This window comes from Phyllostomus discolor, chromosome 6, assembly GCF_004126475.2.
Source record: "Phyllostomus discolor isolate MPI-MPIP mPhyDis1 chromosome 6, mPhyDis1.pri.v3, whole genome shotgun sequence".
Taxonomy (NCBI): domain Eukaryota; kingdom Metazoa; phylum Chordata; class Mammalia; order Chiroptera; family Phyllostomidae; genus Phyllostomus; species Phyllostomus discolor.
Window position 1 is genome coordinate 124204747 of NC_040908.2, and position 26992 is coordinate 124231738.

At 39.9% G+C, this 26992-nt stretch overlaps 3 protein-coding genes across 16 annotated transcripts in view; all 3 read left to right on the forward strand.

The window, feature by feature from the left end:
- The window catches only part of LOC114499956 (tripartite motif-containing protein 5-like), an 82854-nt gene that overhangs the window by 1111 nt on the left and 54751 nt on the right, over positions 1–26992 (forward strand). For 3 of the 10 annotated variants that reach the window (XM_036030152.1, XM_036030157.1, XM_036030158.1), the window contains exons 1-4: positions 18671–18791; positions 24097–24576; positions 25170–25265; positions 25888–26118. In XM_036030152.1, coding sequence (XP_035886045.1) covers positions 24166–24576; positions 25170–25265; positions 25888–26118 — 738 coding nt within the window. In that variant the 5' untranslated portion in view covers positions 18671–18791; positions 24097–24165. Of the gene's footprint in view, positions 1–3067; positions 3550–4137; positions 4234–4872; positions 5104–12060; positions 12084–13499; positions 14995–18654; positions 18792–20701; positions 20840–24046; positions 24577–25169; positions 25266–25887; positions 26119–26992 lie in introns of those variants that run through there. The other 7 variants (XR_004904116.1, XM_036030162.1, XM_036030161.1 and 4 more) reach the window with 7 other exon arrangements.
- The window catches only part of LOC114499955 (E3 ubiquitin-protein ligase TRIM22-like), a 147826-nt gene continuing 139506 nt past the window's right edge, over positions 18673–26992 (forward strand). Inside the window, exon 1 of one of the 2 annotated variants that reach the window (XM_028516503.2) lies at positions 18673–18791. The gene's annotated coding sequence lies outside the window, so the exon portion shown is untranslated. The remainder of the gene's footprint in view (positions 18792–26992) is intronic. The other variant, XM_036030186.1, reaches the window with a different exon arrangement.
- Positions 18678–26992, forward strand: part of LOC114499954 (E3 ubiquitin-protein ligase TRIM22-like) — a 102040-nt gene continuing 93725 nt past the window's right edge. Inside the window, exon 1 of one of the 4 annotated variants that reach the window (XM_036030177.1) lies at positions 18678–18791. The gene's annotated coding sequence lies outside the window, so the exon portion shown is untranslated. Of the gene's footprint in view, positions 18792–20772; positions 20840–26992 lie in introns of those variants that run through there. The other 3 variants (XM_036030174.1, XM_036030180.1, XM_036030179.1) reach the window with 3 other exon arrangements.

Genomic DNA, 26992 nt, shown 5'->3' on the forward strand with positions numbered 1-26992 from the left:
CATGGGATGAGAAATAATTGGATGTCCCTACCCCATGTTTGGATCATGCTTCAGTTGTAAACAGGGGTAGACTTCATTTAATATTTACCCCTGATGCAATGCCTACTTCCGTCCGATATTGCAGTTCATCAGAGCCTGATCTGGACCACAGTCTCTGCAACCAGGGGCTAACCTCATAAGGCCTCTGAACTGTTTTCAGTATCTGGACATCTGCTGTAATAACTTCTGGTTCTTCTTCAGCCTTGTTTCTTGTCAGGTTGGTTCCCTTCGTGTGTGATGGACGTGGCACCAGTGGACAGTGTTAGTAGATCTAAATTCATCTTCGTACAGCCTTTATATTTCCCTTCCTAGCACAGAGCTAAGAGAAAACTTACTCTCATATTGAAAATATTTCTTTTACCTTCAAAGTTTGGCAACCATCAAGACATGAATATCTACTGAGACCTTATCTTTCTTTTTTTATTTCTTCCCAGTCCCATTTACTTGGAGCTCCTGAGAGAACTCCTGAGCCTAGACTGTGGCCACAGGGCCATATTAAGTCCAGGTGGGAGAATGAGCATCACTGTGCTACCACTCATGCTGCCACTCTGATTCCCTCTCTGATTATTCTTCTCAGTTTGGATTATCATTCCCCTTTATGTGACCTGATAAGATATAAACTTCCAGGTCACTTAGCTGAGGTAGGGATACAGGACAGGAAACAGAGCATGTCAGCAATGACTGCCTCAGGTGAGCCCCCAGTGAAGGTCTTCACAGTGCTGTAGAAGGTCCTTTATTCCTGTTATTTCAGACTTTTAAGAAGCCAGACTTAGTGGACAGGTGTGAAACCACCTTAGGTTATGTTAGCCCAGAGCTACAAAGTACTAATTACCTTGTGGAAGCTCATAAGCATAGCATCCAAGGGCCTAAAAGAGACAGTGTCCATGAGAAAAGTCACAATCCCCTTATGAAATGAAGTCTAAGCTTTTTAACTGGCAGTTGAGTTCTATAGGAAGTCCTCCAAATGCACTTTCCACGTCAGGCTATTTTTGTTATCAATCATATGGCCTGGCAATGAAGCTGAACTTCCCCTTTATTGTAGCCTCATAAGATTCTCGGAAAACACAACCAAAACCAAATACCCAGCTTATTAGAAGAGTAAGCCAATATTATCTGTACATGAAGAAAGAGCCTGATGTTGGCTTTTTATTCTCAGGTGCCTAATCTAACTGCCATCTTTTCCTCTTATCTCACCCTGTGTCTCACTCTCTTCCCTGCTCTACATTTTTTTCATTACCTGTTGTAAAATCTATCTTCTCTCCCCTGAGCATCTGTGCATGCATCTGACTCATCTTCCTATTCCACACTGGATCCATCCAACACAACACAACCCAAGTGCAAAGGTAATTATGTCCCTCTTTCTCAGAGGACAAAACATGGGTAATTCCTTTTACTCTTAGAAAAGACCCTAAGCCTTGGCTGGCTTGGGTCAGTGGATTGAGCTCGGGCTGCGAACCAAAGTGTCGCAGGTTCAATTCCCAGTCAGGGTACATGCCTGGGTTGCAAGCCATGACCCCCAGCAACCACACATTGATGTTTCTCTCTCTCTCTCTATCTCCCTCCCTTCCCTCTCTAAAAAAAATAAATAAATAAAATCTTAAAAAAAAAAGAAAAGACCCTAAATGTCACATAATTGGGGAAGTGCCATATATCATGGTCACTGCAGGCTTATGTGATACAAAAAGCCTAGCAGTTTTCTGCACACCTGCTACACTGCCATTTTCAAATTCAGATAAAGTGGTACAACTTTAATGAACAGGTCATTTCTTCCCCTAAATTATTTTTCTCACTCGTATGCCATATTTCCTTCCCCTTCTTCAGCTTTCAGTTCAATCCTTTTATTTTCAGGTTGGACTTGCTGGACAACTGACTATCTGTCCCCATTGTTTGATTTCCCAATAGCATGCATGTCTCTCTAGTAGTGTTTCTCACATCAGCTTCTCGGCTGATTATTTAATTTACTGTTACTTTCCAGGTGAATGTCAGGGTCATAGTGGTTTAAACTCTCTGCTTAGACTCATCATTTTGTTTGTAGGTATTAGTTTAGTTCTTAGCATGTAATTCAGTTATTAAAATTAGTTGAATGACCTTTCCTAATATTTGAGACTTCTTCCCCAGGACAGGCATTCATTTAATCTATGTTCTTATTTTTCTAGGTACATGACTTGTGTGATCCTATGAGTATATTTATGTCATTTCCCTCCCCACCCTCCACATACATACACACTTTCGGGTTTCTATCAATGTTCTTGGCATATTTTCTAGGCAACCACGAGATTTTACCATTTATTCACACAAGACTTGCCAAATCCTTCTAAGTTACCTGTTATGTCTTTGATTAATTCAGTATGGTAGGGTCTGACCTCTGAAAGTTCATCACAACTGTGCATGTTGAAGATAATAATCTTTGTAAGTCACTCAGTGTCTCTATGTACACATCTGATAAAGGATTAGTTCTTGCCACGTACAAAACACATTGTCACATATTTTGTCATGATAAGAGAAATCATTTCAAACATTCAGCAAATGATGGCAGTGGTTACACTGTAAATAAGCAATCAGAGGAGGTCTTTCTGATAAATGAACATGTAAGGAGAGATTAACAGAAGGAAGAGAGTGAGTCCTACTTACACTAGGGGCCGCATTGCGCGCTGAGAGAAGAGCAAGCATAAAAGCCCAGACACATAAGAGGTGTGGTGCTTTTTTTCTTCTAGGGTGTGTTTGCACATGAGAGAGAAGAAGCAGGAGAGATATGGGGTCACACATATCTGTTCTGTAAAAGTAAAGGACGATAGCAACCATCACACAGAAAAAAAATGAAATTAGTCATGTCAGATGAACTAAGAGTATTAAAAATTGTTATGAATTGTCCTTTTTACAAGGTTGCTTAGCTCCTTTACTTGTCTCTCTACCTTTTCTTTTTTGTCCTTCAATATGTGTTCTTGACCTGTCCTTGATTTCTACACAGTTAGCATCATTTATTCTTACCTTTCTTACTCTGCTTCCTTTCACCTTTCGATTCTCGCAGAAATCTGTGAGCCAGAGGAGCCTCATATCAGGACAGACAGGGGCAGGGGAGCAGCTGCGATGGCTTCAGGAATCCTGGTGAACATAAAGGAGGAGGTGACCTGCCCCATCTGCCTAGAGCTCCTGAGAGAACCCCTGAGCCTAGACTGTGGGCACACCTTCTGCCAAGCCTGCATCACTGCAAACGACAAGGAGTCCATAGTCAGTGAAAAAGGAGAGGGTCACTGCCCTGTGTGCCGTATCTATTACCAACCTTGGAACCTTCGGCCTAATCGGCATGTGGCCAACATAGTGGAGATGCTTCAAAAGGTCAAGTTGAGTCCAGAGGAGGAGCAAAAGACAGATTTCTGTGTGCACCATGGAGAGAAACTCCTGCTCTTCTGTAAGGAGGATGGGAAGTTCATTTGCTGGCTTTGTGAGAGGTCTCAAGAGCACCGTGGTCACCATACATTCCTCATGGAGGATGTTGCCCAGGAGTACCAGGTAACAGACTAGGATGGAGTAAAGACAGGGCAAAAAATAGTACCTGATGGGAAACTTCTACTTTGCATTCATTCTAGCTACTTTGCCACCCAGCCCTGAGTACTATGATCACTTTTCTTCCTATGCTCAACTTCTAAGGCTGGAAGGGGATTTCTGTGCATTCCACACAGTCACAAAATGATGAGCAGACTCAAAAAAGAAGCAGATATTTTTATAACTTGTGCTAATAAGTGGAGGTTTGGTGCCCAACCAAAGCTGTCTTTGCCCCTTTGGACAGGAGGGATAAGTGGGCAGCTGGGTGATTCATACCTAAGTTCTTTCCATACTATAGGATCAGGTTTCTTCTTCTAGAACAAAGAGAATCAGTCTTCTACTGGCATGGGAATGGGGTCTTCTATCACCTGAGTCTCAGGGAAAACATTCACCACATCAGGCTCCCTCAAGTCACAGATTCTAATTTTTGTTTCACAGTTTAGATTAAATGAACTCTAATCCCTTTAGAGAGCAGCCTGATTTTTCCCTATTTGTTCTCTATTCTGAAAATCAGAAAGCCCATAGCTTCACTCTGGTACAAATCCTCCTTCACAGGAAAAGCTGCAGGCAGCTCTGCACAGGCTGAGGGCTGAACACCAAGAAGCTGAGAAGTTGGAAGCTGATATCAAAGAAGAGAGAACTTCCTGGAAGGTTGGTGGAGACTCTTTCTGAGGGAGTTAGACAAGAATCAGGCAGGACTGTGGGTATTGGGCCCAAGAGGCTCCCTTCTCCCTTTTCCTAACAATCAATGTCTAGAGTTATTGATTAACCATTCTTTATCCTTTTCCTGATAGGGATGGGGCTGAAATAGAACCTATAAAAATTAACAAATATTTGTAGGTTAGTGATTCTCAGAGAGACTATCTGCTGAGGATGGCTAGTAAATTCTGTGTTCATTGCTGTCTTTATTTTGAGCCTTTAACTTTCCAAGGGAAGATAATTTCCAGTGGTTCATGGGTCTGGCCCTGGTACTGTATGTTAGGTTGAGGGTAGGGGTGAGGGTCAGGAGTAATGCAGGGAGGCATGACTGTCCTGGGCAGCTGTGGGAAAACTGAGCCACACCCAGGTGTCCTATTTTGCTTCAAAGTTGGCTTCAGTAGTGCAAACTTGAGGCCATTACTTTGGAATGTGTTGAAGAGGAAATAATAGGAAAAATCAGCCTCCCCGAAAATTGCTCCCCTGCTTCCATTTCCCTTCCCTGTGAGAACTTCGTAATCAAATACTTCTTTTTCTGGCTCCCAGGCTCTGCTTAGTTGCCTGAGTCCCTCTCTGTTTTTCTCATTCCTGAAGAATCAGATACAAAAGGAAATCCAAAGTGTCCAGAATTTTTTTAAAAAACTGAAAGGCATCCTGGACACTGAGGAGCAGAAGGAGCTACAAAAGTTGAAGAAGGATGAAGGAGATATTCTTCATGACCTGGAACAATCTGAGAGTAAGCTGGTCAAGCAAAGCCAGGTGTTGAGAGATCTCATCTCAGAGTTGGAGCATCGGTTGAATGGGTCAATGAGGAAGATGCTGCAGGTAAGATGGGAAGAACCCTCAGCACCTGAGCTTGAGGAAAATGAAGACTTAAGTTTCCTGCTGTGCTGTGTGGCTGTACTGTTTCTGGTGGTGACACTGAGGTTCTTAGAGTCTTGTAGTAACATTTTCCTGCATCTATTTCAGAGGTTATAGGAATAATTGAATGCATGAATAATAAGGAAAATCTTTTTTTATTAATGTATCAATTACAATGCAAAAATCTGACTGTGGAGAGAAGAATCTTTGTGTCGAATTATATGATTCTATAGGCCCATATGTCTGTGATCTAGCCTAGAACATTTTTCAGATACCTCCCCATGTCCCAAGAGTGTTGGTTTAGTTTTTTCCTCATAGAATGAGTTGAGATTTTTCTCCTCTGTTTTCTGAATAAGCAATTGTGAAAGATTTGTGTTCTTTATTCTTTATTTATTCAATAAACTCACCAGTGAAACCAACTTATTGGAGGCCTTTCTTTTTGGAAAGGTTTACATTTTTTTTTATTCTAGTAGGTTTTCTTAAGCTTTTTAACATTTCTTGAGTAAATTTTGATAATGTACATCTTTGTAGAAATTTGTCCATTGTAAGTTGTCAGTTTTGTAAACATGAAGTTAATTATAATTCCTTATAATCTCTTTCATTCCTCCACTAGTACTCAGTAATGTCCCCCCTTTTTATTTGTTTTTATAAGTTTCTACTTTTATTAGTTTTAGATTATGTTTCCTTGATTATGCTATTACAGTTGTCCTAGTTTACCCCCCTTTACCCTCTTCTACCCAGTACCCCCTACTCCCTCAGGCAATCCCCGTGTCACTGTTCATGTCCATGGGTCATGTGTATAACTTCTCTGGTTACTCCATTTCCTGTACTGTAATTTACATCACCATAGCTATTCTGTAATTACTTATTTTTACTTCATAATCCTCTCACCTTTTCACCAATTCCCCCGTAACCCCCTTCCATCTGGCAACCATCAAAACACTCTCTGTATCCATGATTCTGCCTCTGTTTTTTTTTTGTTTACTTAGTTTGTTTTTTAGATTCACTTGTTGATAAATAGGCATTTATTGCCATTTTATTTTTCATAGTTTTGATCTTCTTTTTCTTGAAAAGGTCCCTTTAACATTTCATATAATAGTGGTTTGGTGGTGATGAACTCTTAGTTTTTTCTTGTCTGTGAATCTCTTTATCTGCCCTTTGATTCTAAATGATAACTTTTTTGGGTAGAGCAATGTTGACTGTAAGTCCCTGCTTCTCATGACTTTGAATATTTCTTGTCAGTTCTTTCTAGCCAAGAAAGTTTCTTTTGAGAAGTCAGCTGACAGCCTTATGGGAACTCTCCTGTAGGCAACTAACTGCTTTTTTCTTGCTGCTTTTAAAGATTTTTTTTTATTTATTTTATTTTTTTTAGGGAGGGAAGGGAGAGAGAGAGAGAGAGAGAGATATCAATGTGCGGTTGCTGGGGGTTACGGCCTGCAACCCAGGAATGTACCCTGGCTGGCAACCTGGGACACTTTGGTTCCCAGCCCGCGCTCAATCCACTGAGCTATGCCAGCCAGGGCTTTTTCTTGCTGCTTTTAAAGTTCTCTCTTCATCTTTAATCTTTGACATTTTAATTATGACATGTCTTAGGGTGGGTATCTTTGCATCAGTCTTATTTGGGACTCTCTGTGCTTCCTGTACTTGCATGTCTATTTTCTTCATCAAATTAAGGAGGTTTATTTTCATTAGTTTTTCAAAGAGATATCTAATTTCTTGCTTTCTGTTTTCCTTCTCACACCTCTATGATGCAAATGTTGGAATGTTCATTACACTGTCTTTATTTTTTTTATTCCTTTTTATTCCTGTTGTTCTGATTGGTTGTTTTTTGCTTCCTTATGTTTTCAATCATGATTTGATTCTTGGCTTCACTCACTCTAGGGTTATTTCCCTATAAATTGTTCTTTGTTTAAATTAGTGTATTCATTGTTCCTGACTGGATCTTTTTCATGCTATTGAGTCCTCACTAAGTTCCCTGAGAATCCTTATAACCAGTGTTTTGAATAGTGCATCTGATAGATTGCTTGTCTCCATTTCACTTAGCTCCTTTACTAGAGTTTTGATTTGTTCTTTCATTTGAGCAATGTTTCTTCATCTCCTCATTTTGGCAGCTTCCTTATGTTTGTTTCTGTGTATTAGGTAGAGTTGCTATGACTCTCAGTCTTGGTAGCATGGCCTCGTGTGGTGGGTGTCCTATAGGGTCCAGTGGCACAGCCTCTCCTATCACCAAGCTGGATACTCAGGGTGCACCCTCCGTGTGAGCTGAATACACCCTTTCCTTGTAGCTGAGCCTTGATTGCTATTTAGGGCCGGTGGACATTCAAGAGATTTTTAGGAAAGTTTGGAGTATGGGCTGGCTGACCAGTTGCTTGGGTGGCTTACCCTCTGAAAAAGATTCAGTCAGAGGCTTGAATTGGGTGCAGTGGGGTCTCTTACAGAATCACTAAAATGGGGCAAGAGTGGTGTTAACATGGTTAATGGAGACTCAGATTTGGCCCTGGCCTGTACTGCTGGCTGTGTGTGGACAGGGCTCCATAAGAGAACAGTGGAGCTTGACAGCACTTTAGTCCCTCGGAGAGTTGCCCTTCCAGCCCTCCACCTGAAGCCATCCAATTTAGTTTCTCCCTGTATGTCTCTAGGGTTGTGCAAACTTCTGTCTCTTCTCTGGAGCTTAAGACAAGTGTTTGTGAGAGAGTGACTCTGTGCTAGGTTCTTTTAAGAAGATGCTAAATTTTGTAGCAACCCTCCATCTCACCTGGACTGAGTCCATGCTGGTTTTCACAGCCAGATATTGTGGGGACTCCTCTTCTCAGCACTGTACTCCTAGCTGAGGAACTAGATATGGGGCTGGGATTTCTTGTTTCTCAGGTGATACCTATGCAGTCAATACATTCCTACTATTTCTTACCCTCTACAGAGGGTGTGGTACCAGCTAGTTTTATCTCAGACCCTCCTACCAGTCTTGAGGTGGCTTCTTTTTTATAATGTTAGTCATAGGAGCTCTGTTTATCTCATCTTCATGTGGTTCTTAAGGGTGGTTATTCTATAATTTAATTGCAGTTTTCCTGTGGTTATGGGAGAAGACAATCACAGCATTTACCCACTTTACCATTTTGACCAGAATTCTATCTTTACTTTTCCCATATTTGTATCTTTGAATCCAAAATATGTCTCTTATAGCTAGCAATAATTGAAATTGCTTTTCCTCTAGTCCAAAAGTCTCTGCCTTTTAATTGGTGGATTCAGAGAATAACATTGAATGCAATTGTTGATGTAGCTCTGTTTAATTTATATTGCATTATTTCCTTCTATATGTTGCCTGCAGCTTTCTTTTTTTTAAGATTTTATTTATTTATTTTTAGAGAGGGAAGCGGGGGAAAGAGAGAGAGAGAGAGAGAGAGAGAGAGAGAGAGAGAGAGAAACATCAATGTGAAGTTGCTGGGGGTCATGGCCTGCAACCCAGGCATGTACCCTGACTGGGAATCGAACCTGCGACACTTTGGTTCGCAGCCCGCACTCAATCCACTGAGCTACACCAGCCAGGGTGCCTGCAGCTTTCAATGTTCTCATTCTCATTGACAAGTTTCTTTTGAGTTAAGCGGCTATTTTTAGTATAAAATTTGAAGTTTTACTATTTTCTGTGTTTGTGGTGGTTACTCTTCTAATTAAAATATGCATCCTATTTCATTATGGTCTACTTCAGATTAATATAAAATTAATTCCAGTAAAATCTGGATATTTGCCTCCAACATTGCTTTCTATATTACAACAATAACATGGCGATGCTTTAATATGGGCATTTGATCTAATGTAGGCAAGTGCCATGCTTTCAGAATTATTTGGCATAACAGGGAAGACAAGTTCTCTTTTTTATGGAATTTATGGGAGAAGAGTCATGCTTTCTTCATGCACTTAAAGTCAACATGCAGGATAAAGTCAGCATAGAAAGCATAAATACAACTTGGAGAATAACATAGGTCAGATCCTGATGACAATGTCTGAGCTTCAAAATTAAGCTTTGATTAAAGTTAGAATTGTCCTCCAAATTCCCTTTCTGTTCTTCATCCACTTAATTGTTTTTAGTCATACAGCAGCAAAACCTAATACAGAGAGCAAAGCAATTGTGTGTAGGTGTATGTAAGCCCAGCAGTTTGCCTAGTTTTTGGTGTCATGGAAGAAGTTAGTCTGCGATAGAGAAGACCAAATATACTGGTACATATGTATTCAAAGAAATAAATTTGGTGACTTCCGGCAAGATGGAGGCATAGGTGGATGCACCGTATCTCCACACACAACCAAGATTAGAACAACAACAATTTAGAGGCAGAATAACACCCAAAACTGACAGAGAATTTATCTGAATGGAAGTCGGACAGCCAAGAAGTTGAAGTAGACCCGTTTATCCAGACCGGTAGGAGGGGTGGAGAGGAGCAGCCAGGCTCGGGTCTCGGCATGGGTTGCAGCGAGGAGAGCAGAGAGAGTTGGGCGCTAAGGCAACTGGGGGCACGTAAGGCATCTGGGGTGTGCAAGATCGCAGTGGGTAGACCCTGAGTACGCAAGCAGCAGCTGGCAGACCCAGTGAGGCGGCAATTGTGGACCAGGGCAGAGCACACAACCCAGGATCCCAGAGAAGGGACTGAGGTCCCAGAAGAATGGAGCTACCACCATTGTTTGCCCCTGCCCCCACCCCCACATACAACGTCACAATGTAGCAATTGGGGTGCCCAGCCCTGGTGAACACCTAAGTCTCTGCCCCTCACTGTAACAGCAGCGACCAGACCAAAAAGAGAGAGAGAGAGAGAGAGAGAGAGAGAGAGAGAGAGACATGTCTCAAACAGAAGAACAGATCAATGCCCCAGGACTCATCATTTTAAGCGACCAAGAGATAGCCAATCTATCAGATGCACAGTTCAAAACACTGGTGATCAGGAAGCTCACAGAATTGGTTGATTTTGGGTGCAAATTACATGAAAAAAATGCAGGTTACCATAAAAGAAATGAAGGAAAATGCACAGGGAAACAATAGTGATGGGAAGGAAACTGGGACTCAAAACAATAGAGTGGACCAGAAGGAAGAAAAACAACCAAACAGGGAAGAATGGAGAAATAAGAATTCAAAAAAAATGAGGAGAAGCTTAGGAACCTCCAGCACATCTTTAAACGTTCCAACATCCGAATTATAGGGGTACCAGAAGGGGAAGAGGAAGAGCAACAGATTGAACACATATTTGAACAAATAATAAAGGAGAACTTCCCCATTCTGGCAAAGGAAATAGACTTCCAGGAAATCCAGGAAGCTCAGAGAGCCCCAAAGAAGTTGGACCCAAGAAGAAACACACCAAGGCACATCATAATTACATTAGCCAAGGTAAAAATGAAGGAGAGAATCCTAGAAGCGGCAAGAGATAAGGGGACAGTCACGTACAAAGGAGTTCCCATCAGACTGTCAGCTGATTTCTCAAAAGAGACCTTACAGGCAAGAAGGGGCTGGAAAGAAGTATTCCAAGTTATGAAAGACAAGGACCTATATCCCAGATTACTCTATCCAGCAAAGCTTTCATTTAGAATGGAAGGGCAGGTAAAGTGCTTCTCAGATAAGGTCAAGTTAAAGGAGTTCATCATCACCAAGCCCTTATTTTATGAAATGCTAAAGGGACTTATCTAAGAAAAGAAGATTAAAAAAAAAAACATGTATAGTAAAAGGACAGCAAACTTACAATTATTAACAGCCATACCTAAAGCAAAACCAAAAGAAACTAAGCAAACAACTAGAACAGGAACAGAACCACAGAAATGGAGATCACATGGAGGGTTAGCAACAGGGGAGTGGAAGGAGGAGAGAGGGGAAAAGGTACAGAGAATAAGTAGCATAGATGGTAGGTAGAAAATAGACAGGGGGAGGGCAAGAATAGTATGGGAAATGTAGAAGCTAAAGAACTCATAAGTATGACACATGGACATGACTAAAGGGGGGATGTGGGTGGGAGAGGGTGTACAAGGTGGAGGGGAGTGAAGGGGGAAAGTGGGACAACTGTAAGAGCATAATCAATAAAATAAATTTAAAAAAGAAAAAAGAAATTTGTGGCGATGAAGAAGTTCAGATGACTAAAATCTGCTAATGGTGTGGACTAAACTGCTTTGGTAGGGACTGAAATGCAGGTAAATACTGTAGTGTTTAGGACAGTGACTGAGGGGATATTATAACATGGATAAAGGAATATGAGGGAAGAGACAATTTGGTGAAGAGAAAGGTATATGTGAAATATCCTAAGTTACTCATTCCTGTAACTTATTTACTAGGGAATATATTAACCTGCATTTAAGAGACAACATTGAGTAAAAATAAAACTTGGAAATCAATTGCATATGTTGAATTTTGGGAGTGGATGCAATTAGTTATAGATAGTGTATCAAATGAGGAGAGACTTGAGAAAAGCCTACATTAATACATTTGTTTGTTTGTACTCTCAGCAGAAGTCATGTAAACTTCTTGAGTAATACTCTAACTATTCATCTTTGATTCTCCCAGTCGTGGCATAATGCTTGACAAGTAAAAGTATATCACTTTATATTCATGTTGAATAAATGAACAAGCCATGAATTATTCAAATCATTTCACAAGAGCCTTATGAACATGGGGAAAATATTATGGGTCTCATGTTTTCCTCCTAAGTATACCTTATGTCCAGGTAGAAGCCTCACTCTACTTCCACAAGGTGAAAGTTTTTTCTACCTTTTAGCAAACCTGAAAATGTCACATGAGCCTTCTTGAATGGTTGACTGGGCCTTTTTTTACTTTTTGGTTCTTACATTGGGACCATCGCTATTCCCACTACATCAAAGGGTGGTGGGGATATGATGAAGCTTTGTAAGTGAGAAGGCTTATTACTACTTGACTCATGTTTTCTCTTTTCTCCCTAGGATGTGAATGGCATCATGGAAAGGTGTGTGTGGGAGACCAGAGATGGTCATTTTGTGCTGTGAAAAGAGGTTTAAAGCCATTAAAGTTACCTGGTAGTTAGTTAGAATACAGTACTGCTCAGGGCAGGAAAATTCGGGTGTACTTTTATCTTAAATTTATGTTCATAGATTATTTGAGTGTCCTTTAAGTATTGACAATGTACCAGTTTATATAGTTGGATGTTTAGGTTGGGAGGTGGGAATTGCAGAGTTTGAGTCAGCAGAAGTTAGGGATAAAATATTGCAGTATTATGAAGCCATGTGATTTCATAAATTTATTGACTGAGCATGCCTGTATCTAACTAACTCAGGTTCCCATATTTCAGAGCTGCTTGATCTATTGTGGGTGGGTTGTGTCTTCTTTACCTGCCAAGCACCCAGAATTGGAGACAACTCTTTGATATTAAAATTTCTTCTTTAGGACTAGAACCAACTCCCTTCCATACAGTTCTCTTTATTTTTCAAAAACAGACTTGAATTGCAAAGAATATTTTGGCCCTGGTGCAAATAATAGGTCCCTTTTGACCATGCACTTTTTTTTTTTAAGATTTATTTATTTATTTTTAGAGAGGGAAGGGATGGAGAAAGAGAGAAAGAAACATGAATGTGCAGTTGCTGGGGGCTGTGGCCTGCAACCCTGGCATGTACCCTGGCTGGGAATTGAACCTGCGATACTTTGGTTCACAGCCTGCACTCAATCCACTGAGCTACGCCAGCCAGGGCTGACCAAGCACTTTTAAAGCCAAAATGAGTAGGGAGCATCCTCGTGTCTAAATCTGTATACCTACTTGGCTGCAACAATCTCTTCAAACACATAAAATTCAGATCACTGTCAATGTGATATTCATAATGTCTTCTTTTCCAAGTGTTAAAATTTTTCCAGAGATTCTGAAATATCAAATATTATTTGGATGGCCTTCCCACGGGGGAACAGACTTTGGAGGTCTTGATCCCCTCCAGACCATATTCCTTCACTTGATATAACTCAGGCAACCAGCACATTGATTTTGCAACCTCACTTGCATGTAATATCTCTTTATATCCATTCAGTGAGTTTTCCTTACATGATTTTGTTTTAAGGAACCAAAGTTTCTTCTTTATAAAAAAATTCATTTCATGGTTTTTATATAATTCCAGTGAGTAAGAGAAGTACAGGTTAGTTTTCACTTTGGAAGGAATAAACTGTGCTTCTGAGAGGTCAAGTCCTTCCTAAGATCACACAGAGTATATTGTAAAGTTGGACATGAGCACAGTTCTTTGGCTCCAAGGTCAAGAGTCTGCTCTCTCCTTTCTCAGGGGTCCATGGAAGGAGGCTCAAGCACTTAATGGAGTGAATAGACAGAAATCAGTTTTTGAAGAGACAAAAATCAATGGTGTGGGAATCTTTTTTCTCACCCTAGGAGTAAGACCTTCACTCTGAAGAAGCCAAAGATTCTCTGCAAGGAACAAAGAGGAGTGTTCCGAGTTCCTGACTTGAATGGGGTGTTGCAGATGTTTAATGGTGAGGAATGCCAGAGCTGGTGGGTGGCTGTGGAGTTTTTGTGTTGGTGGGAGTAAGATGGAGGAGTGTTCAGTTCTTAGGTGTGGATAAAGGAGTAAAGGATGGATCTCATGTGCTGATGATGTAGCCATATAATGGCTAACCAACAGCTATCTTTTTCACCCCTCATTCTTCTGTTTACTACCCCACATATGCCCCAGTATTTCCCTTGATCTGGAGAGGAAATAGATTCTAGTGCTCACTCCTTTTCTTATATTTCATTTGAATTTTTATCATTTCAGAGCTGAAAGATATATGTTGCTCTTTGGGTAAGGATAAATCTCTGTATCATGCAGTCTCTTTCCTCATCTTCTTTCCTATTTTTGTGTTTCATATTAGGTCTCTTGTTTTGACATCTTCATTCCCTTTCCAACACACACATTCACATTATGCTTCATCAGTGTTATACCTATTCCCAAGATTAGAACTGAGTTATTCCTAGTTTCCACTCACATTATTCTCAAGATCCTATGGCAATGTCACAAATAAAGGTACATCTTATCTCTGACCCAACCCTGTCATTTTTCTTACAGGGCACATTACCATGGACCCTCCCAAGGACAAACCAAATGTTGCCATTTCTGCAAATCAAAGAAAAGTGAGATATGAATACCATTTCTACATGTATAATACAAATTAGAACAATGATTATGCTGTACTTGTCATACTGGTTATTACATCAGGGAAACCTTACTGGAAGGTGGATATTTCAGAGAAACAGGCCTGGATCTTGGAAGTATATGGTGAAAAACTTCCTGGTCTCAATCAGTTTCATGACTGCAGTCTGTTTTCTGACAAGAATGGGCTCCCTGACTTCAATCACCTGAATTTCGGTACACAATTTTATAGGATGCAACAAATAAACAGTGGTTGATCTCTTAACTCTAGTTATCAACCTACAAATGGTTATTGGGTTTTTAGGGTTAGAGAATCATGATGTTTTATATAATGATGTTTTTGGAAACTTTCTCCTCTAATCCCTTGAAATTAACCCTTGGCCTTGCAGATCCTGCAGCTCCTGAATGTCCCATGCCAATCCAAGACCAACCTTACCATGTTCTAAGACATCACTGCTGACAGCGAGCCATTGGCCATATCTCTTTTGAGCTGTTTTCAGATACAGTTCCAAGACAGCAAAAAAACTTTTGTGCTCTGACCACAAGAGAGAAAGAATTTGGTTATAAAGGTTTGCTTTCACAGAATTATTCTGGGATTTATGTGCCATGGTGGTGACTTCAGACATCACAATGGTATAGGCAACAAGCCCATCTACAGGAAGAAAAGTGATGAGAATTTAATCCTGAAGCAGCTGGCTTCAGGGACAGGTAGAGGGACAGGTAAATATACTTGCTTCCTTGCACAACCTCAAAACAAAATACAACCAGAACTGCCAGAAAATCTAACTGTATGGAAGTCCTGTACTTGTAATTGTTCTATAATCTTTATGCTCTCACCTTACCTCACTGGGTTCCATGTTTTCCTTATTCCTTCCAAGTCTACCTGGGTTGTGTAGTTAAATTTATGATTATGAAATAAAAACTATGCAAAAAACACGAAAGCAAATTTAATCATTTCCTCAACTATTCTTCCTCATCATGTTGGAGTTTTCCTAGACTACAATGCTGGCACTGTCTCATTTTTTAAGGTTATAAGCCATGGTTTTCCATCTGTAAATTCTCTTCATGTTCATTTTCTCAGAAAATTGATCCATATTTCAGTCCCATGACATGTACTGTCCCCATGACACTGTGTTCTCCAACCTTTTAAATCTCTTACACCTTCACCCTCTGGTCTTGGGTGCATCTAACACACGGAGCTGATCTGCACCATTCTCACCAACTTTTTATTGCTACCTCCCTTTTTGTTTTATTTCAACATCCTTCATTCAACAATAGAATGTAATGTTTAGTGTAATACAGAGTAAATAGAATACTCATGCCTTGTGTCATGAGTATTATTCTCAATGTCTTGTTTGCATTAGTAAAGAATCATAATTTGCTATTTTCCATCATCCCAAAGAAAATGACTAATGCTCCACAAAAAAAAATCGTGTGTGGAGGTGACATCTATGCCAAATTTTTACAATTTTATTTCCTTTGCCACTGAGAAGAAGAAGGAAAGGTTTTCAACAACTTTTTTTTTATCTACAATTCAAGGTTTTGTATAGGAATCATTCACTGTAGAATGAGTCTTCAGGAATGTGTCAGTTTACTCATTATGCTCCTCATTCATTAAGGAGTGAAGGAGAATGTCATAAATAGTATGTACTAAATGGAAGTTTTCTGTCCAGACTGAGTACAAGTCCAAGTCTCTCCAAACAGGTGCAGTGTAACCTTGAATAAGATACTTAAATGTTTGCTTCATTTACTTAAAAATAGTCCTGGTATTTAAAAAAAAAACACCATAGTTAGGATCATCGTGATAAGAAAAGTGTCATGAAGTATAAAACCTGTAAGAATCTCAATGTAATAAACATTTTCTCTTCTAATTACTGAAAAATATAAGCTGTGTCAGTGTCTCATGAAACAGATTTGTCACTTCAGGGGCACTACGGTGGTTTTAACTGAAGTCTGGTGTTTCAGATGCCGGATGCCTCTGTGCTACCATCAGGGCTCCTGCAGCTCTGCCTGTGACAGATGAGTGTGTGTGTGTGTGTGTGTGTGTGTGTGTGTGTGAGAGAGAGAGACAGTGAGAATTTTATTATAATTCTGGTTTGCTACATATTAACCTTAATCAAATAATCTAAATTCTGTGGGATTCAGTTTTTCATTTGTAAAAAAATTAATGAAATTTACCTTGTACTACTGTGTAAATTAAACGACAATATTTTCAATGACTTCTGTCATTTTTTAGCACAAATGAAGTAATGATTACTTCCGTATGCTGTCCATTTGTTTTTTGTTTGCATCTCACTATGACTGAAATAAATTATGTTAAGAATACATGTTAGTTTATTTTCAACATTGTCACCCTTGCTTTGTTTTAAGAAATAAAACAATGAATTATAATTTTCATTAGATTTTAGCTATTGTAAAATAAATGTTTATACCATTTCTAGCTACCTAGTCTTTTTTCCCCCATTTCTTCTGGAGTAATTCTATTTCACTGAAATTGGACTTATATATTTGCTTTGTTTGCTCAGCTTTAAAAACTTATTATTCACAGTGATACCATGAGTTGGAAGTACAATTGTGGGATTTCTTTACAATGGTGCAGGGAAGTGTTTTGTTGTCCAGGTCAGTCCTACATTTGCACTGAGTGGAAAGTTCTCAAGAACAAAGAGAAAAGCCCATTCTCCTTCCAATGAGATAAGAAGGGAGTATGTTCATTCAGAAATTGGTGAGATCTCAATGTGTTTTTGCATTTTATTTCCAACTCTTCCCCAGTCAACATCAGAGATAAGAAAAAAAAAGTGCTTTTTGTCAAGTACTGTTTTCTCTCAGTCCTGTTGTCTCCAGGAATTCCCAACTTCCTCACTTTGGATGACCTTTAATGAGACAAATGATCCCAACCAGGAAATTGCCAGTATCTCTGTGTGTATGCATGCACATGTTTATACCTTTGCGTTCATCATGGAAAGTGGAGGAAATTAATCTCTAAATTTTTCCTGTTGCAATTTTCCCCATATGCAATGTTTTATAATAAATTTGACACAATAAGGATTTATATGGGTCCCTCCCTACCTTTATAAACCTTAATGCTTTGGGGTGCAGGACCAAATGAAGAGGAATACACAGTGAAAATATCATGTGATGAAAAAGATGATAAAGGAAAAAGGGCCAGCTTTTGGAATGCAGTTACTGCAAAATTCACGGTTGTCATTGCACCTGCAAAGTATCCAGTTTATTTGTTAGAAATAACTTCTTTTACACCTTTGAAACTAAAACTGTCAAAATGGCTCAGCAAATTTGCCTATATTAATTCCATTTCCTGCCTCACAGAGGTATGTAAATACCAAAATATCCGTACTTTTCTTAAAAACATCTATGATTCAGACACCATGCATGTCTCATATCAGTTAATGTATGAAGATGGCCGAGCTGTGAAACAGTCAGTCAGGGACCCCCGTCTGGAGCTTCCCCATCTTATAGCTGCACCATCTGGAACACATTCTCAGAAGAACAAGATGGATAACAGGACATGAAAGCACGTGTAGGAAATAGAAATGTTTCAGCTCTGCTTTTTTAAAAGAATAAATATTTATTTTTATTTTATTGTTACACTATGTCATGCAATATTCTTACCTTTTACATTTATTCTTTTTAATTTTTAATTTACTTCAGTTCTGCTTTTGACTCATGGTGTAAAAAGGACCATGGGAAATGGGGAAATTGCATGATTATAGAGGTGTGTTACCCAGAGAAAGGCCACACTTGAAGAGCACCATCTGCTTACCTCCTGGTTGCTGATAATTTGTCACTGACACAGTTGTGCCACCATTATGTCTGGAAGACTTCCTCACCTGGCCTTCCTCATGTGGCCTTCCTTGGCCAGGAGGAAAAGCTGGTAATTGACAGGTGGACCCCTAGGATTCAATGCTGTTGTGGGAAAATTTTCTCAGTAGGCTCACAGTGAAGAGCCTTATCTAAATTTTATTTTTACCTGTCACAATGACAGCTGTCACCACTGAGCTCAAATTAACAGAGCTCTTTCCCTGATTATCTTCCCCATCACACTCTGCATTACAAAGGGCAGGTCCCCAGACTTTCTGGATCATGAGTTCATCCCTAGTAAGTTGTTTAGGACTTGAATACAGAGAAGCTTAACTGATAGTTATAGAACTGAATTGAAATTCTGAGAATTCAGTCAAGCTGAAGACTATATCATTGGAATTCACATCCTCCCTATTCAAATATTCTTGCTAGAATAATTTGCAAAAGGGAGAAAACCACAGTGAGAGCTGTGCTGGGGAAGGTCCTAGAACTTACTGAGGCATTAACTTCCCCAAGTCTCCCACTAGGTGGCATTGTTCTTAAGTGTCTCTTCTGCTCCCTTGGTTTCATTTCCACTCCTAAGAAGTTTCATTTCTCACCCTTTTCCTGTCGGGAGCTCCTCTGTGGAGAGCTGATCTCTGGCTTGGTGAGTAAATGTTGAGCAGGCCTACAGCTGATCTTCTCCACTGGGGTTCAGGACAACTGTACTTCTCCTGAAGGTAAGTGGGGCAGTTTCTGAGGGCAAAGGACAGGAGGCTTTGGGAGAACAGATTGAATGTGTTTGGTGACTTAAATTGTGGTTCTGAAGCTGCTCTGCTTGTGGCTGTCTCCGCTGAGGTGGCAGAAAAGAGGAACATTCTGAGAGTGACCTTCAAAGAAGGGAGGTTTAAAAGAACAGAGTCTTGTTTGTTTCTCGGAGGGACCATTATTTCTCCAAGGTGACTTACCTTCCTCTTCCTCTTACTCGGAGTTTTGACATTCTGCCTTGCCAAGGTGAGCCAGATTACTCATACCCTCTGTTTTTACCCAGGCAGATAATCCCTCCTTTTTTCTATTGAAGCCTGTGAGGTGGAGCCCTCATGTCCTGCTTCATCTAACCCAAGCTCCTGGTGAGGGCCAGGAGATAATAACATCCTTTACCTGGGTACACATGGGGGGAGGGATTTTAGGGGCCCTGCCATGGATGAGACCCTATTGAAGCTGAATCCTTTACTCTTTTGTTAAGTTATCAATATTTTTTTATAAAAGCTTATTCATAAATATGCAATGAGTTCCAAGAGAATTCATTTTAGCTATAAGTGGCAGCAGATGTTATGACAAGGTATCCAGATGTTAACAGGAATGAAATGAAGGATCACCATTTCTCCAGGCACAGGAAACAGCTCACTTCCAGCTAGATTTCTTGTCACATGTGTCCTGGGGGACCCTTCCCCATGGCCTTTGCTTTCAGCAACTTGAGTTTCCTCTGCTCCTGTTATTTGTTTCTGTTTGAATATTTTCCTAGTCTATCTTCTTGGCCTGCTTCTTGGGCTGTTTCAGGGGCTTTTTCTTCCTATCTTTAGACCACATGTGTCACCTGGTGCCTCTTCACTAGACCATGATACTTTTAGTGTTGTCTTGGTAACTTGTGGGAATCTGTGCACACCCTTCCTGATCAATGGTCAGCCCTTTGGCAAGCCTGGATGATCAGGTTGCTGCACATCTCTGTGGCTCCCACCTGGTCACTTGTCTCTTTGGGGATCCAGTAAACCATGGAACTTGGGGTTCTTCTCCTCTGAATTCCATGGCTTACACTTACCGCAGTTTGTCCCATGACCCTTTGCTGCCTGCTTCTGCTTCAGAATACATTCTGCATCATCTAAGACATGCCCTTCAATTGTTTATTACCTTAACCGTTTACTTAACTTTTCCCTAGCATGGAGCTAAAAAAAGGAGTTGGTAGCTTTTTCAGAAAGAGCTCCATCTTAATTTCCCTTTTGAACAATTTGTACCTTAATCTCTCTGATACATATATTTTGATGTGATGTGTACTTTCCTTTCCTCCCTGTTCTGAGAGAACATGAGTCTGTGTCTAACATGTACAAGGTTCATAACTGGTATACAGTAATTGAATTCTCAAGGGTTCTTGCAGGTCACCCCAACGGAGGAAAATAAATTACCATGCAATTTGAAATTTTTGTTAAAATCAAAAGACCAAATGCATGCAGCTCTGGTAAAAAAAAAAAAAAGGTGTATTAACTTCTATTGAAATTATAACAAATATGTACTTACAAAATTATGTTTTGGGACAGAGTGAACAGGTATAAAACAAAAAAACTAATTTATTATAAATGTAAAACAATGAGACAAAAATAATAAACCAAATGGGCTATAACAGGGCATGGCTTGTATTGTTCCCTCATAAAGATCTTTGCAATTTTAAATACATTTCAGGTTTGTTCTCAGTGTGAGAAGGAGATTTTGGTTAAAGTCTTCAAGAAAATGATATTTTTTGTACTGATTGATTGAGGAACAGAAAGGCAGCCAGTGTGGGTTGGAGGGAAGGTGGGTTGAGAGTGTGAGACAGCAGAAGGGGATGCGGAATTGGACCCAACTAGACCATGATGAGATCAACTCACTGATGATGTGCATCTGAACAAAGGAGTGACACCATTAATAAATACTTTAAAAAATCACTTTGGCTGGTGGTGATCCATGACAACAGAAGACTGTATGAGACCAGGGACAGTATCAGGAAGACTAGTGGGAAACCATTTCTGGAATCCAGGTAAAAGACTGAGAGTTGGATGAGACCTAAATTGAAGAAAGTACTGCAGGGTTTTGTGATGAACTGACTGTGAGAGAAAGTGACGAGACTAGGCTGCTTTCTGAAGAAGGCCTCTGTTACCAACTGACTTCTTTGAAACAAAATGACCTGAGAGGTAGAGCATTGTGGGGAGGTTCATTAAGTGGTTCAAATTAAACCCTGGACTTGAAGAGGGTGGGGGTGAAGAAAAAACAATGAATACAGAAGAATGGGGAGGAGTTGCAATGTTCCTGAGGTTTCCAGGCCTCCAGGTGCTTCTGGTGAGAGCCAGGAGATATAACAGGCTCCCCTTCCCACAGGTAGTCTGTGAATCAAGTTGCAGGAGAGGTTTCAAGGATGTTGGCTAAACCCCTCATAGGACTTTTTCAACATTGTGGGGATGCTTTCATTTTCCTTGTCCAAACTGCACAGATACAGAAAGCCCCTGTGCAGACTGTTAGGATATAGTGAGATAAGAAAACTGACACCCTAGTTGGCCCTTACCTTACTCTGTAAACCTCATACATTGGATTATCTCCAAAAGCAGGAATACATTTTGTCTCTGTCTGTCTGTCTTAAGTGGAAGGGTTTCAATGGTATAATGCTTCTTCAATTATAGAATACAATAAAGGAATAAAAGAAAAATAAAAATGTATTTAGTTTTCTGGGGATGCCATACAAAATGTACTATAAAGTAGGTGGCTTAACCAAAATTTCTTCTCACAGTTCTGGAGGCTAGAAATAAAACATCAGTGATGTTGGCAGGGCTGGTTCCTCTCAGAGCTGTGAGGGAAGCAACAGTTCCTGGCCTCTGCTGGCTGCACTCCTGATAGTTGGCTTGCACTCACTGACATTCCTTCTTATCTAGTGAATCACTCTGATGTCTGCTTTTATCTTCACAGGGCATTCTCTAAACATGCATGTTTATCTGTATACAAATTTCTCATTTATAAGGACACAGTCATGTTGGATTAACACATATCCTAATGATGTCATTTTAACATGATCACCTGCAACAGCGTCTTTTTGAAGGACACAATTCAATCCATAATAGCACTTTACGTGCTTGGAACAGGACAGTTTATTTCTCCAAGACATGGTATCCTTACATATTGAGTCTTCCCTCTCCTGACTGATAGACGCCTCATTGGAATTTATGTCCTTCAGGTCTCTGTTGTATGTGTGATCCTGAACACACCTCTCCTTTCCTAAAAACACACACATTTATGTGCCTATTGACACGTTGCCTTATGTCCTGGCTATGGTATAGGCCCCAAGTGTACAAATACAAAACTCCCCAGAACTACCCGGATGGTTTTGTTCTCTCTGTTTCTACACCTCCATAGCACTGGGTATCAATCTAGTTCATGCAACCTCTACCTTTACTTGATCTGTGCAGTAATGGAGAGAACACTGAATGGCACTATTGAGGATAGTATGTTTCCCAACACCACTACCCCTTTTAAAAGAATGACCTTGAACTTTGTCTTTTATTTTATTTACACATCTAAAGAATATTTTTTAATTTTTAAATTTGTATTTTATTATTTGTTTTAATTTAATTTTTAATTACAGTTACATTCAACATAATTGTGTTTTAGTTTCAGATTTATAGCATAGTGTTTAGACAGTCATATAGTTTACAGAGTGATCCCTCTCCCACTGACATTTCAAGTACCCACCTGGCACCATACGTAGTTTTTTACCATAGTATGGACTTCATTCCCTATGCTCTACTTTTACATTCTGGTGTTGATTTTGTGACTATTTTATGTAATCCTTAATCCAAGAAGGCAGTAGTTATTTATCAAAAATTTCAAATAAGAAATAAATGGGTCAAGGTAATTTCTAAATTACAACTGGTTATAAAACCGTTAGTAATAAAGTGACCTCTCTATTGTGGTCTTTGCTGTTTCTGTAGGTTTCTCTGGGGAATGAGTTTCAGGGCACGGGGATGCTCTGTTGGGGACAGGTGTGTTAGCAAGGAAACAATTCTCAGGTATTGGAGAACTGCTGATTATGGTATAAAAATGAAGAGCTCATTCAAAAGTTCCAGTCTTCCATGGAGAGATGGGGAGCTTCTAGTTTTCTATATTCATCAAACATTGTGTTCCTGTGTGATGCACTCTTCTAGGTATAGAGGACACATCAGTGGACAGAATGGTGCCCAATCTATTCATAAATTTGTTTTTAAGAAAAAAAAGTAAATGGTTAAAGAAAGATGTTATATATTTTATAGTAAAATAAGAAAAATAGAGGAATTTATAGCAAATGCTAGTATTGACAGTTTTACTGTAGATACGCTGGACCAGGCCCTTCTGATAAAAGGCCATATAGGATGGAGACTGAATAAAATGTAAGAAGAAGGCATGCAGACATCAGGGAGAAGATCATGCCATGCAGAGACAAGAAGTACAAAATCTCTGAGACAGCAGTGGGTTTTCTGATTTTAATATTGAGGTTATGTTTTTTTCATGGGAGAAAAAGGCAGGAGCGATGAATCTCAATGACAGATGCAACGTGGAAGAATTCCAACTTACAAGACCATATGATTTCACTGTTACAAATTTACCAGTAAAAGTAAATCTATAAAAACACAAGTGATATTAATGGTAGTCTGAGACTTGGGATCAGAATGGGAGTGACTGCTAATGGCATTAACTTTGTTTTCAAGAAATAAATATGTTCTAAAATGAAATTTGATGATAGTTATACCATTCCATAAATTTACTAGAAATTATTATACTCTTAAAACAATACATGTGATGTAAATATAACTCCATTGAATTGTTAAAATAAAATAAGTAATGCAAGTGATAGGTTTAGGACTATTCCATTCAGAGAAGAGCAAGTATAAAAACCTAGCAGGCTGCAGTAACGTTACTGTAACATGTTGGACGTATTTAGGTGAGGGGAAAACTAAATAAGACTCATGATGGACAGGCACAAAGCTCTTGGTAGGAAGGGGCTCAATTTGTCCTTCTATCCAATAGAAACAGAGAAAATAGCAATCTGTCATTGCCTCAAAAGGATGAAATTTGTCATATGACATGAAGTAAGAGTAAAGTATTTGAAAGTATTACCAAGAGCCCTTTTCATCCTGTCACTGACCTACCCTTCTTCTCTCTCTCTTTTCCTTTCCTAACTGAATATCAATGTTTTGTCCTGTTCTAAATCTCTGTACATCAGTGTCCTTTCTCTTCCTGCCATTCTTATTCTTTCCCCTTTGGTATCACCAGCCCCACAGAAGTTTGTGAGCAAGAAGAACCTCTGGAGTCAGGACAGGAAGAAGCCAGGGGAAGTTGGCCATGGATTTTTCATCACAAGAGAGCATAAAAGAGGTGACCTGCCCCATCTGCCAGGAGCTCCTAAGAGAACCCATGAGCTTGGACTGTGGCCACAGCTTCTGTGAAGAGTGCATCACTACATACAGTGAATCAGGGAGCCCCCAAGATTTGGAATGCTGTTGTCCTGTTTGCCAGAGCAGATACCAGCCTTGGAACCTCCAGTTTAACTGGCAGCTGGCAGAGAGAGTGAAGAAATTCAGGGAGGTGGACATGAATTCACACCAGCCAAGGAGGAGAGATCTCTGTGAACACCATGGGGAAAATTATGATATCTTCTGTAAGGATGATGGGAAGGCTATTTGCAGGCTTTGTGTCCAGGAGCACCAAGGTCACCAAATGTCCCCCATAATGGAGGTGGTCAAGGAATGTCAGGTAAGACACAGGGTGGGTCATACTTGAAACTGAACAGGATGATACCTGAAATGAAATTTTCACTTTTTAATCCTATTCATTCCCCTTGTCATCATAGAACTAGCCCTGCATTCTCTATTTGTACCCTTGGCTCAGCTTCTGAGGCTTGAAGAACATTCAATGCATTCGTTCACTTTCTTCAAGCATAAGTGTAGACAACATGATCCTAGCAAAAAGAAGTTGTATGACTGAGAGTTGCTTCCTAAAATAAGCTCTGATTGCCCCTGTGAGCAGGTGGGATTTTTAGGAACATTTACTTATAGGAGAGAAAAGTGTCCATGAGAGGAAAGGACTTTACTTGCTGCAGGATCAGGTCTTCCTCTAGGAAAATAGAGATACAAGGTACTCTTGGTAGAGGGGTGATAACTCACATCACCCAGGGAGAAAGAACTTGTATCACCTGCTCAGATTTCTGTCTACATTCTCAGTTCTAATTGCGGTTTATTTCTAAAACTTTAGTCTTCTCTGAGGTGAGCCTGATTTCTTCTTCATTTATCCTTAACCCATGTTCAAAGAAAGCTCATAGCTTGACTTTGGTGATTTCTTTCTGACAGGAAAAGCTCCAGGAAGCTCTGAAGAAGCTGTCACAGGAGCAGCAGGAAGCTGAGCAGTTGGAAGCTGACATCAATGAAGAGAGAGCTACTTGGAAGGTAGAAAAACATTATTCCTGAGGGAGTTCTGACATAGGAAACTGGGCAGCCTCTTTGTCTAATTACAAGGAGGCCACTTCCTTCTTGGTACCTCACAATTAATGAGTCCAGAAGATATTTGATTAGTCCATTTGATTAGTGTTTCCCTGTTGAGGGTTGGAGGCTACAGAGTAGATATGTCACAAGTAAAGCCACTGTTTTGGAGGCAAATACCTAGAGGGAAGCAATGTAAAAATTATTCATGAATTCCATGACCCATTTCCGTTGTCAAGTTTGAGGCTCTGATACTTCCAGAAAACTCATTAAGGAAGGCCCAGGATTCCATTTTGCAGATATGGGTGGAGAAGTTTCATATACAGTATGGCATAATTGTCCAGAACAGGTGTCTACAATCTAAGCCACATCCACATAGCACATTGTGTCCCCTGGTGGGCCTTGGGAAAGTAGACTTGAGTGAATTACTCTAGGAAAAACTCAAGGGAAAATAGTAGGAAAAATGGAATGTGAAAAAGCCTGGAATGGCTTTTTTTCTTTTACCTCCTAAGTGCCTTAAGAAAATATTTGTCTTGTCTCCCAAGGCTCATGAAAGACTGACAACCTCTTTCTCTTCTCATCTCCAAAGGAACACATGCAGACTGAGAGAGAGAGGATTCTGCAAGGGTTTGAACAAATGAGAGGTATCCTGGACAAAGAGGAGCAGAGGGAGCTGCAAAAGCTGGAGGAAGATGATGTGAATGTGCTGGACAACTTGACTATGGCTAAAGACCAGATGGTCCAGCAGAAGCAATATATGAGTGAGCTCGCCTCAGATCTTCAGCGTCATATGCATGAATCAACTATAGACATGCTGCAGGCAAGACTTGGGATGGGGCTCCCAGATATAATGAGATTCAGAGAAAACAGAGAGATTAAGTTATTTTCCCCTCTGGGTCCCTGCACCTTCTTTCTCATTAAAATGTTCCATTGACCACTCAGAGCCCCTTATCTGTCATTCATTTCAAGGGTCATTGGGAAATTCAGTATACAAATGGCAAGAGAAATTCCCATGGCTGTTATTTATAAAGGACTGGACAAAATTTGAGAAAAGAGTCTATAGGTTTCTGTTATCTGTGATCTAGCTGTAAAGAATTTCTTCACTGACCTTAGTCAAACAACTGACTTCTCTCTTTGTGTTTGACTTTTTTTATTGTTTTAAGGAGTGGCAGATATAATGTAGACTAATACTGGGTAAGGGATGAGCACACATGAATATGCTTGTGTTTATGTGTTTGCACTGGCTAGGGAAAGATTGGGGGAAACCTATAGAGACTTGATAAAGGGATGGTACTTATTATGAATATTTAACTTTTTTCATGAAATTAACTGTACGACTGTGATCTTAAACTATGAAATGTATGGAGACTCTTAGGAAATTTCAGATTTTCTCTGCTTGACTTTTAGCCATTCTCTCTTGCTAGCTGAACAAGGATTTCAATTTATTTTATTGTTGATCAGTTAGACTTGTCTTCATTTTCCCCCCATTACTTTCCCCCTGCCCTACCCACCCCAACCTCCCAAATTCCATCCTCTCCCTCCTATTGTCTTTGTTCATGGGTCCTTTATACATTTTCCTTGATGACCCCTTCCCCTTCTTTTTCCCATTATTACCCTCCCGCCTCTCCTCTGGTCACTGACAGTTTGTTCTTTATTTCCATTTCTCTGGTTCTGTTTTGCTCATTTGTTTTGTT